The sequence below is a fragment of the Brienomyrus brachyistius genome, chromosome 3 (genome assembly GCF_023856365.1).
Source record: "Brienomyrus brachyistius isolate T26 chromosome 3, BBRACH_0.4, whole genome shotgun sequence".
In the NCBI taxonomy this organism is placed as follows: Eukaryota; Metazoa; Chordata; class Actinopteri; order Osteoglossiformes; family Mormyridae; genus Brienomyrus; species Brienomyrus brachyistius.
Genome location: NC_064535.1, coordinates 25,661,147 through 25,677,358, shown reverse-complemented (window position 1 = coordinate 25,677,358; position 16,212 = coordinate 25,661,147). Strand labels below are relative to the sequence as shown.

General features: G+C 47.0%; 1 protein-coding gene across 1 annotated transcript in view; it reads right to left on the bottom strand.

Annotated features, from left to right (window-relative positions):
- The window catches only part of sema3c (sema domain, immunoglobulin domain (Ig), short basic domain, secreted, (semaphorin) 3C), a 36,081-nt gene extending 20,355 nt beyond the window's left edge, over positions 1–15,726 (bottom strand). The window contains exons 1-3 of the mRNA XM_049008725.1: positions 15,448–15,726; positions 12,380–12,535; positions 229–389 (exon numbers count right to left, since the gene is read on the bottom strand). Of these exons, the coding sequence (XP_048864682.1) occupies positions 229–389; positions 12,380–12,506 (288 nt within the window). The 5' untranslated portion in view covers positions 12,507–12,535; positions 15,448–15,726. The remainder of the gene's footprint in view (positions 1–228; positions 390–12,379; positions 12,536–15,447) is intronic.
- Between the last annotated feature and the right edge of the window lie 486 nt (positions 15,727–16,212).

The following is a 16,212-nucleotide window of genomic DNA, read 5'->3' as shown; positions in this document are numbered from 1 at the left end:
GCGAGAGGATCCTGTTGCATTATGGGACTATCATTCTGCCTTAGGCGAGAAGATCCTGTTGCATTATGGGACTGTTGTTCCGTTTTAGGCCTTAGGCCAGACGATGTTGTTGGTTCTTGTGATCTTGCGGACAATGTACTGGAGTAGACATTCCGGGGTGTATTAACCTCAGCTTTAACCCAATAGTCACACGCTGCTGTGTTCAGGCTCAGAGTTCTGCAGTCTCACCTTGTGGGTTTTGTGAGTGATGTTGTTGATGTTCATTGAGAGGATGTGGTCCTTGCAGCCCACATACATACGATCCTGGTCTTCATCCACCAGCAAGATTCTGTAGTCCATCGGCTTCTCAGACAGGCTGTAGTGCTCAAAGGATTCTGAGGCACTCAGATCTGGAATGAACACACACACACACACACACACACACACACACACACACACACACACACAAACACACCGGACAGAAATGAGAAAAGAGGATATGTCTTGTTTTTCTGTACATAGCGGATCAAATTGACTCCACAGTGTCCACATCCATCTTCTTTGAAAGAGGCTATAATTTGTAATTGTTGACATTGGTGGAAAATTGCTGTTATTATATTTGAAGCAGTCGTGGTTGGTGGGGGAGGGGAGGGGAGAGGAGGGGGCACAATGCCAATAAACCAAGAATCCTTCTCTGGCAAATATGGAAGCGGCCTAGTAAAAACCTGAGATGAGGCCCAAACCATATATGATGAATGCATAAATGTTTATTCGTTTAATCACTGATTAATGTTTCCATAAGGGCAGCATCTGGAATTGTTCTCCGAAGAAAACAATGGCGTGAGCAGTTAGAAGTGGAAAGAAAAAGAAAATAATAAACGTGGATAAAGTACAAAGAGGAAGATAAGCATTATCAGTCACAGATTTGCTAGCTATAAAGCACTAGTATGTATATAATGCGAAAGGTTTTCCTTACACAGTCAACCTGAAGTGACACTAAAAATGATCTTTTTTTCAGGATTACATATACATGCATACTGTGTTTCACTTTCCGGAGTCTGTTTTGGTTGGATCCATACAAAGAGTGCAAGTTAATCCTTAATCTTCTTATCTGATAAAACCTCGTGACTGATATGATGTTTGGGTTTGTCTGTTTCTGGCCAGTCAGCCTTTCGCTTGTTTGCAGAATCCAGGTTGTTGACAATATCAACTTTTTCTATGATTGTCCTCTTTCTATTAATTTGTCACAAAAGTTCTTGCTAGAACTTTATCACTTTTTTACTTTGCCATTTCCTACACCGTCTGTCTGTTGTGTAACTTGTAAAACTCTGATCAGCGGAGAAGAAGTGCAGCAGCTCTGGAACATTCCACACGTTCTTACAGATCTGGCATTAATGACAACTTTCTTAGTGCTCTAATCACAAGGCAACGACTTCCGCCAGACTGCAGCCTGAAGTATGAGATAATGTGCGTTCCATTATGGGAACTTTAGTGAAGGCAATCGGAACATCTTGAAACAAAGTACACACTTCAGAGGCTCTGAGAGAGCATGTGCAAAGCTGATGTGCATTGCCACAGTTGACGGGAGGGCTCGCCGCCTCACAGATGCCCAAAATCAGCTTTCTCAGGAGAATTTAAGAAGCATACCACCAAGGATGAGAGCGTGAGAGTGTGCACTTAGCAGATGGTTCTGCAGAAGCTAGCTTTTACCACTTAAAGACTGTTCTTTACCTTATGGGGGAAATAAGATTAAGTTATCTGTTTACTGTAAGGCTTGATATCATCACTGTGTCCTCAAAATGCCCTTATAAGGAAATCTATTACTATTGTGTTAGCATTAGCATAAATTTGGCTGTAAGAGGAAAGGATGAAATTCTTTGCTGGGCGATACACCAGCCAGAGAGCGCGACCTCTCTGACACATTTGTCAGGGGAGGGGGAATTAAAACTTGCGAATTGTTAATCATTTTATCTCCTACAAGCTTACATCAATAATCCCACATGAATTTACCAGGAAAGAGAGCCCACCTGGTGAAAAAAAGGCAATCGCCGCCGATACAGTATCGTACAGCCCTTTGATTCCTGAGGGCCCGTCGTCGCGGGAGACGCTTCTTGCATTTCATTTAATGTGCAAACAATCATTTGATACTTATTGGGGGACTGCAGATGGCCTTGACCAGCCATTGACTGAGCTGTGGAAGAAGATTTAATTTCCTGGGGTTTGTGGACTGAGGTATGGCAAGGAAAACAGCAGATGTCGGATGGGTACACACAACGCGACAGTCCTAGTGTATGCGAGGAAGTGGTATATATGCAGGTCAAATATCCTTATAGAAAAGTTTTACTTACACAAAAATGTCATGAGGGCTGAAGGAAAAAATGATTGGTTCAGAGAGATAACCAATCAGATTGCAGAGGAGGAGGGTTAAAGCGACTAGAGAAGGCGGGACCAACCATCAAACGTCTTGGTCTCGTCTCTAGTTGCTTGGACCAGCCACCTCTACAATCTGATTGGTTAATTGAGATAACCAATCATTTTTCCTTCTGCCATCAGAACATTTTTGTGTAAAACTCCCACGAACAACTGTCCTGCTCTGTAACTGGGGCTTTATTACGCACCACCAGTGGGGTCGAGCCTGTGCTGGTCGCTCAGCTGTAGAATAATTAAACCTAACAAACTCGAATCGATTACTCCGAACCGGAGGTAAAGAACTGTTCACGATGGCATTGAAAGCAACCATCCAAATACAAACAGATTACACAGATGTAGCACAGAGACCCTCACTGTGCACAGTGGATTTATTAATATAAAATATGGAAAAGGGAGCGTTCAGTTCACCATAATCAATAAACACAATACTCACTAAGCACACGTGCTGCGTGAGTCATGGGTTTGGACCACATTCCAACTGGGTGAAATCACACAGGGAGGAAATTCCCCGGCAAATGACACATGTTTGGAACCCGTTTTAGTTTTGCGGTCGGTGCCGTTACAGGGTGCAGGTCGCATAAGCACAAGCGGATTGTGTGTTGTGGTGGGTTTACGTACCACCCAATATCATCTGTATTAATGTACTTGATCTGAGGATCTACCGATCTATGAGTAACAGTGATTTAATCCATCCTATTCCGATGTTGGACAGATGGAAGACAGCTATGCTTAATTGGGCTGGTTCTTTGGAAGAGGTAATCCTTTGCTGACATTTGGAATATTTTGAAGGTGACTGTTATATCTCTGAAAACACAAAATATAAATAAGCTTTATGTATCTTCAAGATGCTTTTGCCCAAAATGACATACAGTACAAGGGAGGCAGGTTATACACCACGAGCATACAGCTGTTAAGAGGCTGACAGTGCTACTAGTCTGAGCTTCCAATGACTAACAGACAGAAGTGTTAGATAGTAATGGGACCAAAAGCTTAAAATGCCAACAGCGGAAATGCTGTACACTTGTCACTAAGTGGGCCGACTCAGATGCAGTGATAGCAGTGTAATTAACGCTGGATGGACAGATGAATGCTGGCTGTTAAAATGAATGCAAGATCAAGGCTGAAATATAAATAGTGTGGGAAAAAAAATCAAGTGATGAGGATATGCTCTATGATATTTACATGTCTGAGAGCAGGAAGTGGGGGTGGTGGTGACTGTGGTGGGCACAAGGGTACCGAGGGCAGCCTCTATTATTCATCAGAGCTGGTGGGCTACAGCTTTTCCCAGAATGCTTCTTGGCAGGTTTCCCGTGCCGACTTTTAGATCATGACTGATCAGCCCTGAGACCTGTGGCCTGAAAGGATGGAAATCCTGCCCTGGTGACACGGTCACTTCTTGGGGGGTCAATCGTGTGCCTTCATAAAAACGGGCAACCGTGGAAGGGATGCCCAGTTACCGTCATGCTCTTAGTTTGTCCTGGGCGATAGGCAGAGCCCTTAATGGCCTCGTCCATTATTAAGACCCTCCTAGGGGTCCAGGATCTCACGCATGGCTGTACGGGAGTGGAAAAAATACCCCCAGATGTGTTCAGACGCAAATCAACGTTATACCTCACTGCCTATTTTTACATTTCCTAAGTACTTCGAAGACAACTGAAAGTCAAGGTGAAAAGAGCACCGACTGAAGCCAGGGATTTATTGATTGGATAAAAGCAAGATGCACCAGAGGAAGAAAGAGAGACTTGCTACTCATCACGTGACTTGTGCATTCAGCTTCCACTGTATTGCTTTACAGCATCCTTGAGTCTACTCAGCCCCACGGAAGCTGCCTTTCTCCTGAGCTGCTCTACCAGTCAACAGCGCTCTGCCAAGTCAGCTAGAGTGAGGCCGATCAAAGAAGGCTGGACGTTCAGCTCTTAGACAACCCCAACTAGCAGGTTGATATGATGCACGCTTAATTAACGGCTGACAATGAAAGAATAGTTGCCTTCAAAATAACAACAAAAGGTGACAAGTAGGAGGATGCATCCCAGAAGTTACTGTAAGACAATGGGGCATGGCGTGGCAACGTGGCTAATGACAGCTAACGACAGCCATGTCGGAACAGCAAAAAGCCACAGCACGCTGCCGTACACAGCCGCATCCTGGCCTGACACACCATATACGGAGCGTCTCATCGCCCACTGGGATCGTAAAATGTGAGTTATGGTCACCCTTATGGTCACCCTGGTGTACAGGGGAGAGTCAGCTTCCCCGGATCGGGTTAAAGACTAAGGAGTTTGGACCAGGCATCTGGGTCACCAGGAGATACAGGTTCCACAGCATCGGGACCACGCTGACCTTCTGGCCTCCCCTGGAGGGAGCTTCTACACGTCCCTGTGGATTAAGGGCATAGTCGGGGGGCCATTAGATAGGAAGGACTGGTTTCAGCTGGGGCAGAACATCAGAGCAGGCTACAGAACCGGAAACTGAAGGAAACTTTCCTTGTTGCTCAAAACCTGGAAACCATTGAGGATCTGGGAAATGTCAGGAAGACCCCAGAGGCTCCATGACGTCTGGGATGGTACATTCCAGAGGTCCGCCAGTACAGTCCCGCTGCCCCGGGCTCAGGCCACATCATCGGCTTTGTAGGCTGTGATTCAACGCCGTCCCCTCAATGGGGCTGCTGCCGCGGCCAGCATGAATAAATTAACCACAAACTAATGAAAGTGAAGCTTCTTTTTACATGTTTAGAACCTGCTCCATTGTCGTCAGGGCAACTGGAGGGCGGCGCCCTCTCCCGCCTCCCGTGAATATTTAAATGAGAAGATTGCGCCAAGAGAATTCACTTTGCTAAAGATTAAGAGGGATTAGCAATAAAATCCTGACTTCTATTCATCCAGATCCCTGGCCGTCACGTAGAATAATGCCAAAGTTGTAGGCAAGCATTGACTGATTGGGCTTTGCATCACTGATTTCTAATACAACACTGGTTATTACATTCAAACCTGCTTCATGCCCTAAAGAGTTCGTCTAGGCAACCGAAACTATCCACAGCAAAGGAGACAAAGAACCCCCCCCCAGCAGTCCCTGACCCCACCAGACTGAGATGCAGTAAACCTCCACAAGTAGCAGCATGGCTCTTGAATGACAGCCGATAATTTGCTTTAGTCAGGCGGACATCTTGGATGCCCTGTCTGAGGGAAAACTCCACTCACCCCGTACTGGGGCAATGCCAGTCTCAGGGGGACCACCCAAGGAGGCTCCAGTCGTCAGACACAGGGTTCTAGGGATAATTCTGCCCCCTGTGGCATTCCTCGCATTCTCAAACATGCAGGGGGTCGTGCAGTCACCCAACACTCTGGGGCGTATGTCCTAAGGGGAAGAGAGAAGCCCAGGCAATATAATGCCCAATCTGCGACCCCCCCTCCCTCGAAGCATGATCGCCACCATGCATCCTGTCCAGGCTGGTGGCACCGCATACACCCCCCCCGGCACACGCGAGTTAGTGCCAGCAGGAGGGCATGAGTGCCAGCCAGGTTTAATTACTCGGGGGCAGCCCTGGCACTGAGAGGGGCTGCTGGGTAATATTCCCCACAGAAGACAGAATTCGAGAAGCCCCCTTGTCAGTCAGGCAGGCGACTGCTGCAGCACCAGCATGCACCTGGCCCTGTCCCGTCACCTGTCACTGCTGTCCCCTGGGCCTCCGAGGGCCTCTCACTTCAGCTACGGGGGCTACTTTAATCCAGAGAACCTTTTACCCAGAAGTCTATAACGCTTCTACTTACCTACTGCCAGAGTCTCCGTTGAGACAACCAAACGCTGCTTTAGCAGGTGTGTGTGGAGCCAAACAGACACATAAAGACATTTTATGGATTACTGCCAGGTAACTGCATCTAAATTAGATTCCCAGAAGTTTTTTTTCTCCAAACTTTTGCTTTCTTCCTTTGTCATCTGGATTTCTGTCTTTTCATCTGTATAAATAACGCCCTAATTTCGCCACACCTTTGTCAAGAACCTTGGGGTGAAGGTATTGTGTGAAAGGCGCTATGTAAAAATAAACTAAATTGAGCTGAAACTGATCCATACGTCCACCTGCCAATCGAAAATAATAATTATTACTTATGTGTGAAAGGTGTGTTAAAAACTAATCGTTTGACGGCCCTATTAACAGCCTTCACATAGCAGGCTAATTGATGCCCCCTCAGAAGTTGGTGATCTAGCTGTTCTGTGTCAGCACTGCCGATGGCACAAGTGCTTCTGGGGGGGGGGGGGGGGGGGGGGGGGGGGAGAGCGAGCCAATTTCACTTTATCACAGACACCAAGCACCGTGTGCAAAGGAAAATGCCCTTTCAGGAGTTGGCGCCCTAGACGGCCGCCTATATCGCAGGCTGACGCGGGGGTGTCAAACTCCATTCTTGGGGGGGGGCAGAGCCCTGTGTAGCTTAGCTCTTTCCCTATTCTACCACAAATGATTCAGCTCAGGAGCTGTGTGGTAATTAGCAAAAGGAGTTGAATCAGGTGTGTTAAATGAGGGGAAACCCAAAAATGTGCAGGGCTCCGGCCCCCTGGCCTAACATGTTGACTTGCCCTGCTTCGAATCACTCATCCAGTACAGGGTGATGGGGTTAAACAGGAGCCTATCTTAGAACCCCCACCCCCATCCCCCCCCCGTCCCCTGGACGAGACATGCATTTCAATCCTGTATAATGATATGATTTATAGTATTAAATGCATGTCACGTTATCAGACATTTTCCTGGCAAGAAAGGATAACTGATGTCGTCAATGTGATAAATTGCACTAATGCATTATGGATCTAATATTGAGCTGTGATCCTTTATGATGATGTTTTGACTGCATTTGATGCATGGACTTCTGGCATGTCAGCTGGAAAAGCACTTAAATCTGAATCCTCGGAAAGAATAAAAACTTCCCCAGAACTGGGGATCCATGGACGGGCGCTTGACGCTGGTGGGACACTAATGCCCCGACGCAAAGAGTAGGAACTAAAAATATGGCAGGAAGTCAGAGAGCCCTGAAATCACATCAGACCAAATGCGGCTCGATCAACGCCACGCCACAGACAGTTTCCGTGCAGCGTCTGCGGTCGATAAACAGAAAAACGTCCGTCTGGCACCGATGATGACTGACCAGACGGACGCTGGGGATGCAGAGACACGCGCCGAGCTCTCCGTCCAAAGGCAAGCCGAAGGAATTAAAGATTAAGGCGCTGAAGTGGCGGGATATTAGCGGGGTCTTCTGCTTTTCAGGAAAACACACATCTCCAGTGGGCCTTATTAACTCCTGCAGACAGACATATAATCAACTCATTTGCATGCTTGCATGCTGCTTTCTAATATATCCTTTGGTTTAAAAAACCTTGAGGTCACCTCAAATTAGCATGATTAAATTAACGTGATATTTAAGCAGTAAGATATATTTTACTTCTACTTGCCTTGGAGCTAAAAATACAGACGATCCCTTCAGCCCCCTGTACTACGAAGTGAGGTTAGTGGCTTATTGGGGGAACCTGTCGGATTTAAGGTAGTCTCAGCGAAAATGTCAGTGAACCAATATGAAGTCCGATTAAACTGTGGTACCTTAAATGCGACAAGTTAACCCGATAAGCCAGTAACCCAGCTTCGTAGTACAGGCCACAGGTCTTGACCAGTCTCTGAAAAACCTTTGACTTTCAACTAACACTGATATAACACAGTACTCCCAGTATTCCCATTTGTTCCTTTGATGAGCCCAGTTAGCTAATTATATCTCGGGGGTCAAACAGCAACCATTAACATTTGATTTTCCTGAATAGCTTAAGATATATGGTCAATCAATGGCCTGACGTCTGGTATACATTTGCCTCTGTCGTTGACCTATCCATTCGCGTCGTGCCCTAGACATTACCTTATAGGAAACGAATGTAACACTGCCATTGAGAAGCATTGTTTAATCTTTCGTGCTGATGTCTTACTTAAAGAATTCAGAAAATTTACTTTGGCTACGTTTCACTTTGAGAGACTCTACAGTAAATAACCAGACTTATTAATGAGACTAAAATTGCACATTATCGTATGAAACTCTTTCCAGAATCCTAAAATGTCTAAAATACTTCCACACACGTATTTCTGCTGGGGTTTTTGGGTAATTCAATAGCGTGTGGTGCTTACAGTGGCCTTTCAGCCTTGTTCAAGGCTATCCGTAAGTATTTTTTAAACACTGCACAGTAGATGTCATTCGAGCTGGTGTAGGACCTCCTCAGATTGAGAAAAACACATACTGTAGCCGGGCACACAGACGCAAGGGGCCACAAGCCTACGAAAATTCATACGAAAAAGCTGAATCGCAATGGTCAGACCAATAAAGACAATAACATCATACAAGAGGACTCCACTGACTCCGGATGTTCGGGGGAAAAAGCTGGAGAGATGAATACATCATGAATACAAACAATCGACCCTTTGCAGCAGTATCGTGTTAATTTGGCATACTAGTTCACAAATTACTGGTGCTATATTGGTACATTCTGCAAATCAGAGTGAGACGGATGAGCAATATGGAGGGTGCTAAAATTAACACATATAACCGAGGGTAGATGAGATGCTTAAATAAAGTTAAAACTGGGCTGAAGATGACCTTGTGTAGGACACAACGTACCCTGTCAGGGATGATGACATGGGAATGGAACACTAGTGTTACTGTCTTCACAGTGACCACTCTGTGGGAGTCTGTAAGCCCCTTTCAACGCTGCACTCCGACAAGGCTGCTAGGCGGTTTGACAAGAGCAATCTGTCACTCTAAGCCCAAGATGCCATCTTGGCAATAATGGGAAGGACAGCGTGAAAGACAAAGGCTTCTACCTCAACTGGAAATCCGCGCCTTGGTCATCAGCTTGCGCTTGCAGTTTGCTGACGGCTTAATACACGGTAATCAGTTACACAATGGAGAAACAGCACTTTCCGACCATGAATGAGATTAAGTTCTTCCAAGCAAGGAACACATTGGAGAAACAGCACTTTCCAACCAGGAATGAATAAACAGGTAACCTTTTTGGTAGACTGTAAGACCGCAGATTAAGTTCTTCCAAGCAACATTGCATCGGCAAAGTTTTCTTGTCCGAAGGGATTCATTTTAAAGTTTACAAATATACCCTGAGACAGTCAGAGGAATATCCACAGAGGAGAAGCCTGGTAATATACAAAGCAGACAAATAACGAGAAGCAGACACGTCTGCGTCTTTCTGTAAGAAAAGCTGGTGGATATGTTTGCTGGCATAACCCAGCAATTGGAATTTTGCAAAACAATCTGGATCCCTCATTCTTCACCCATGAACGAAATCAACGCCAGGAAGAAAAGTGATTCACTCTTGTTCTCCATGATACCACCCAAGTAATTTCAGGCACTGTTCCGTAGCCCAACTCCCTATTCTCTTCCAGTGTCAGCCCAGAGTTTGGAACCCGAGATGAAATATGAGAATGGCTGACAAGTGAGAAACGATATCCATTTTCTTTCGAATACGTACATCACACATGCAGTGGTTTGTTTGGCTGGCGTTAAACACGCGGTTTATGTTACGGTAACAGTACAGCATTCAACTGTCTTTTTGTTGTTGCACGTTTTAAACATTCAAGTGAAACAAAATTTCTGTGCAAGCCCAACAACTGATATCTGACACGTGACTAATATGGCCAGCTAATCATTACATTTCCATGACTAATAAGTTGTGTCATTAGGTACAAGATTCGAATTACCCTTTTCTGTCTGTTGAGGACACGTTATCAAGCATTTATTTATATAGTTGGAGAGCAGAATGTTCTGGAATGCTTATTATTGTATTTTGCTGGCTGCTGTAGGAACATGGCAAATTCTGAGAAGAAATATCAGAGACAATAGTTTGCTCTTTTACAAACGAAAGCAGATTTGTTTGCCCTGGTGAACCAGAGGTGACCCATGTACACGTCTCAGGAACACAAATTAGCCAGCACTGTACACTGTTTCCCACAATCTGGCTTTCTTCACCCTGGTTTTGCTCACATTTTTGTCTGTTTGTTTGTTTCTGGCATTGTTTCTCTGACATCTGTCGCCACCACAAAAATAGTTGTTTTCAGCTGTCAAACTGTTACTACACCCAACCCAAGCATGCCCCACCTGTTCATCCCAGTCCAACGGGGAATAACCTCCTTCAGATTGTCAAACCAAGGAGATTTATTAAGCCTCTGTGGCCAGTAACCATGTGACGCCACACGCATCAACTACGGGCAAATAAAGCACGACAGACCTCTGCCCCACAGCTACCCATAAATTATGTCACTTAAGGCAGGGAGAGTAAATGCTAACAGGAAAGCCAGCTTTGAAATCATTGGAGAAATACCAACAAGAATAACCTTCTGCAGTATCCATAGTTTGCTGGAGCCTCCCATGCTTAGCTCAGGACAGAGGTATTGCGATACAGTCCCTGACAGGCTTTTAGGGCTCGTGTATAGTCGCAGGGAGATGAAACACAAGGCTCTGTCTTCAAATCCCAGAGAGGCTCCCGCGCCTCGACAGAAGTGTCTCGGCCCGCCGAGTTTCCATCTCTGCCAATGCAAGACGTCATGCATCAACAGGCTCGAGGTCCAGCCCTTGGCCACACTTCCTGCGATCGAATATTTTGTGTTCCTATTCCACAGCTGTGCAGCAAGATTTAGTCGCGACAGACCGATTCGGAGTCAGGAGCCAGAGGGAGTCAGGGAAGAGTGAAAGAGAAATGGAGGGAGAGAGAGAGAGAGAGAGAGAGAGAGGGAGAAAACCTTTCCTTCTGCATAGCAAACACAAATTCCCAACTCCTAGCAGCCACCTCATCTATCGGAATGTAGAGGCGTCCCTAGAAAATTGGCCAGGAAGGGGTCCAGCAGAGATGGTAAAGATGCACTGTGTACTGGAATAACATTTGCCGCAGTGGGTCACAAAATTTCCATCATCAATCAATTACTGAGGAGGGTGGAGCGCCGATACCACTGCTTGAGTGCAGTGTGGTCAGCTTCTGCCCAATCACAACATCTGTGGGGCGCCATGTGACCAGCCTCACTGCGCTAAAGGCAATTGGCTATTTGTGGAAACGTGTGACTCCTTATCACCTCAGTCTCTGAGGGTCGGTAGCTAACGGTCATGATGCGTTTACACGCCGACAAGAAGCTTCCCTCTTCCAATGTATCCCAAGATCAAGTCTTTAATATTTCATGCATCCTCCTTCTCAAGGAAAAAAAAACACAACAAATCTAACCTGCCAAGAAATTAAAGTTTAAACAGATCTGCATTTCCTGGAGAGACCTCTATTATCTCAGCAAGGTACCGGCTGTTTCCTGGGGAGATTTTCCAACAGGATCTGGAGGGGGACCTTGGAGAACCTTTTTGTGAACTACAGCAACACCAAGCAGGTGATGACAGATTGTGCAGAACTTTCCGGAAGGGGGCCTTGTAGGAGTGATCTGCACGAGGGGAAAAAGCACCGATGACTGGGCGACGACAGGTCATGCTCGCTGAGGAAGTTCATGTGGTAAAATCACTCCAGGGGTCAAAGTTCATCTGGAGCCCTACAACCACACGCTAATAAAATTATAAACATCTAAATCAATTGCTGCCTACCCGGACTCCTAATTATGGATGCAGGGGGGTGTGGGTGTGGGGGCACTGCTGTGGTAACTTCTCCCCAATTTCCATGACCAAACAGGCATGAAATTTTGACACATCCCCTGGCACCAATTCAGTGGCCTGCGCCATTAATTAAATTACAGTGGCTGAAATAACCACCCCTTTTAATTAAAAGTGGGTGGGGAAACGGGGAGAAGGAAAGGCTGATTCCTGCTCCGGGTCCCTCTGGATTGAACCATGGCAGCAACAGCGAAGGGGGAGACTGAAACAAAGCAGGGAGCACTGGGCTTTTCGCACATGCCGAGCGCTACGGCATGCTCACACATGCACATGCGAAGAGGAAACGATGAGCTCCTTACCTTCAAAATGCAGGAACACCCTCGGCATCGGCTGGGAGAGGCTGGACCCGAGGGCGAAGGAGAGGAGGAGCACTGCCAAGACCCAGCGAGGCGGCCCTTGGCCTGTGGCCCCCGCCGAGTGCCCCATGATCAGCCCCACTCCCTGGTGCACAGGGCCTGTGGCAGAGACAGATGAAAGTCATGCGGTGGAATAAACCAGAACCTGGAGATGAGTAATCAACTCCACTTCAGAAGGTCTTAAATACACCAGGACTTTTCTCCAAGTCATGACAAACCAACAGTGATCACAGATTCTGGTGAATTCTATCAGTACTTTCTGATGTTCATTGTATATCTTATGCGTTGAGGTTCTGGTTAGATTTGAAATATTTACAAACTACTAGACTCTCTCTTCCAGACTGAGCCCTGTGGTTTCAGAGAGGGACGACCAAAGCCTTTTATTCTGCTCTGTGTCGTGATGAACAATTCAGCCGGCACGCTGGGTGATATTTACACCGCGATCATCAACCAGCAGGCCCAGCGGCCAACACCAGACCGCTGATGTCCTCAACACATTCCCGGAGCACGAGCCACGCTTATTTCTGGGGGGGGTGAGGGGGTTCTGCGTGAGACGGCAGCACGTGGGTTTGCCCGCGACTCACGCCTGTGCTGCGATATGCGAATTTGGAGCTGCACGCGGTGTGCGGAAAGAGGGAGTCAGCCTCTCACTGTGCTGGTAAGTGGCGAATAGATCCTTTAACAAAAAAACAAGCTAAAAACTTTTTCACGCCTTTGCACGTCAGACACATTTTGTTGTTTCCGCGATGGCCGTCCCCGGCATTCCAGTGAAATGGAACTCCTCTAACAAGTGACACCACTGCCGACCGCCCTCTTTCCAAGCAAGTCCATTTGTCTTTGTTTATTTCTTGCCTGTTTTCAGACGCTTGGTCATTTCCCAGATATCCTGGGGTCTTATTGATGAAGTCCAGCCGCAAACAAGTTTCAAAGCCATTCCCTGCATTCTGGAGTGTTTACTGTTTGAGGCCCTAATTTCGATTGTTTCCTGCTGCCGCCACACCCGTGGCCACAACCAAACGCATACATAACACGTACATATTTTTACTTTCACAATAAAAAAAAAGATTTATGGAACTTTTAGCAATTAGCTGGAAGACCGCTTGTCGCTGTTAATTGTTCAGGATTGATCCCATCGTCGAAGTAATTGGACAGGGTATGAAGAAGTCCAGTAACGCCCGTCAGTTCATCGTTGGGTATAGTTCTAACTTCTCAGAGGTATCTAATGGGCTTGCTGTTGCTGGTGTGTTTTTTTATTCCAGAGTTCAAATAATGCATCCCCCAATAGCACCGCTCGCCCAGTGGTGGCATAAATGAATTTCACGTATTAAATTTAAGGTTTCAAGGCTTGTGTTGTATACGCAGGACTCGTAAAAACTTTATGCAGGCCAGACCGAAGGCCGGCTGCATAAAATCTGTCAAACTTTCAATTTAACACGCAGCTGTAGATGGGGGGGGGGGGGGGGGGGGGGGCGGAGTGAGGCCTTGTGGACATCTTGTTAAAGACAATGACCCAGGCACTTGTGTGTGACCGGGGTGGGGGGTAGCTAAGACATATGGAAAAATGAGGCGATGAGAATCTCCTTGCTTGAGGGGTAGCCCGCCCCCCTCCCCAAAACTGTGGATACCAGACTGACAATGTGGCAAAGACCTGAGCTGCACACCACACCTGCTAAAACGATCACGGGCGAGGCAGCACACCCAGATTGCAGAAGTCATTAATCTGCGATAAACCCCACCTTCCCATAACCGCCTGTGGGGATGGAGGGATACTTCAATGCTCCATACGGCCGGAACGCTGCACAGAAGGCAGAGTGAGGCCCGTCACGGGTCAATCCAGCGGGAAGCAGTGGGACTCCTGGCGCATCTTCTAACCTCCAAAAGGCACGACACGCCAGCTTCCTGACCAGGTAAGAACTGACCCAAACAGAGTCGGGCAATGGGACCAGCGCCCAAAGTCATGCGAGCCAAGGGGTTGACCGACAAAGCACCAGGTCAGCCTCACACATATTTCCTCGGATAGGCCAAATCTGGCAGTATCATGTGACCATCGACTGTGGGCTAAAAGACTCTTGATTTTATGGGTCTGCTCCGTCACCTGCATCAGGAGTGATTATGACATGCATCATCAGTCTCTGAAACTTCTGTGTGCCACCTAGTGAAGCAGTTTGATTATCGTGAAGGATAAACTGTTTAATAGCCCATTTGGGTGATCATGTCACACACCTGTAACACCATTTCGTCCATCAAACACTTGAAATTCGAAATAACAGGTGCTATAAATAGATATTCTCATTGTTCACTTCACCTGCTGAAATAAGTGTCCACGGCAGAGCGGCATCACCAAAACAAAACCTAAACCACGCTGGGGAGAATGAAAGCCAGTCACAGACCTCGGAAGGAATACGGCCAAGGCGTGAGGTTTGGAACACACCCCATGGTCTCATCCGGTCCCCATCTCACTCAGAACTTAACAGGGATTTTCGTACAGACCCCTCACCTATTCTGGGTCCTAAATCACGTGAATTCATGGCCGCTGCGGGTCAGATGTTAACCTCTCCAAAAGAGTGCAGGCGTCTACACGGCCGCCCAAGAAAAACCTCGACGTCGGAGGGACAGGAAAACCCCCCCAACCACAAAAATCAAACGCGTGCGTTATACTATTGACCGAAAGGCGAAAACGGTGATGTAATGAAAAGGACTGTAATGAAAAGTAATGCCTTAAGCTGACAACTCTGGACAGGCAAATAGGAAAAATTTTATGTATATTTTTGTGTTTAAGTACAGTTTTCCTGAAAGGATGGCAAAGGGATAACGAAGCAGGAGGTACATTCAGCGGGGTTAATCTGAGGCATACTGTTTAGCTCTTCAGTTCAGAAGACAGAATTAATTAAAAGAGTATCATTTAGCCGCTTTACACAGGCTGGATCGTGCACCTGTTTAACTGTACAGTTGCCCCCCCCCGGTCTGCAAAGCACCATACAGTTGGGACAGTTCCAAGAAGCGGGACCCACCTTGGCAATCGGTCGGCGTTCTGTCCGCGTTTGTGGCTGGCAGTCTCCGGCGGGACGCCCCTCGCCTACCGCGGTGTCTCTCCGGCCCACGGCTGCACCAGGCCCTGGTGCAGCTCCCCAGAAAAGCAGCTCAGCGGTAAATGCTGCTGTCCCATGAAGCAGCTGGGAGGACAGGCAGGAGTGAGAGAGCCAGTGAGGGAGGGGGAGGTCTGGTTTCCTATTACAGTCTTCTCCGCTTGCCCCCTCAGTTTCTCTCTCTCTCTCTCTCCCTCTGCCTCCCCCCGCACTCACTCATTCAACCCCCTTAATATTTAGCCAGCGAGCTGATCAGCCAGACCCCCAAACCCAAACATCACTCCAACCCCAGATAAAGGAGGACTTCTACTGCAGTGCTGAGGCGGTGCGAAAAAGCTGGCCTGAAAGTGGGGGATTTCCCTCTCAAAATAAGGGGCAGCGAAAGGCAAACCGAATAACCAGGAAGTAACAGGTCTGCATGTCCAGCTGTGAGTTGAGATTAGTGTATATAAGTGAGAGACCTACTCACCTGTCACCCATACGGTGCGGATTAGATTTTTGTAGTCAGGAGACAGCTTGTGTTTAGGTTAATAAGAGATGCTGATGGAGCAGGACAGTGGTTAAGCAGGTGTGAGTCCCCTCTACAGTGACCCAGCAAGCGACATAACAAATATCTACGTACTGTGTGAACATAAAGCGTGTGCTTAGACCCTCTTGGGAACAACAGAAACCACCAGAACCGCGACCAAT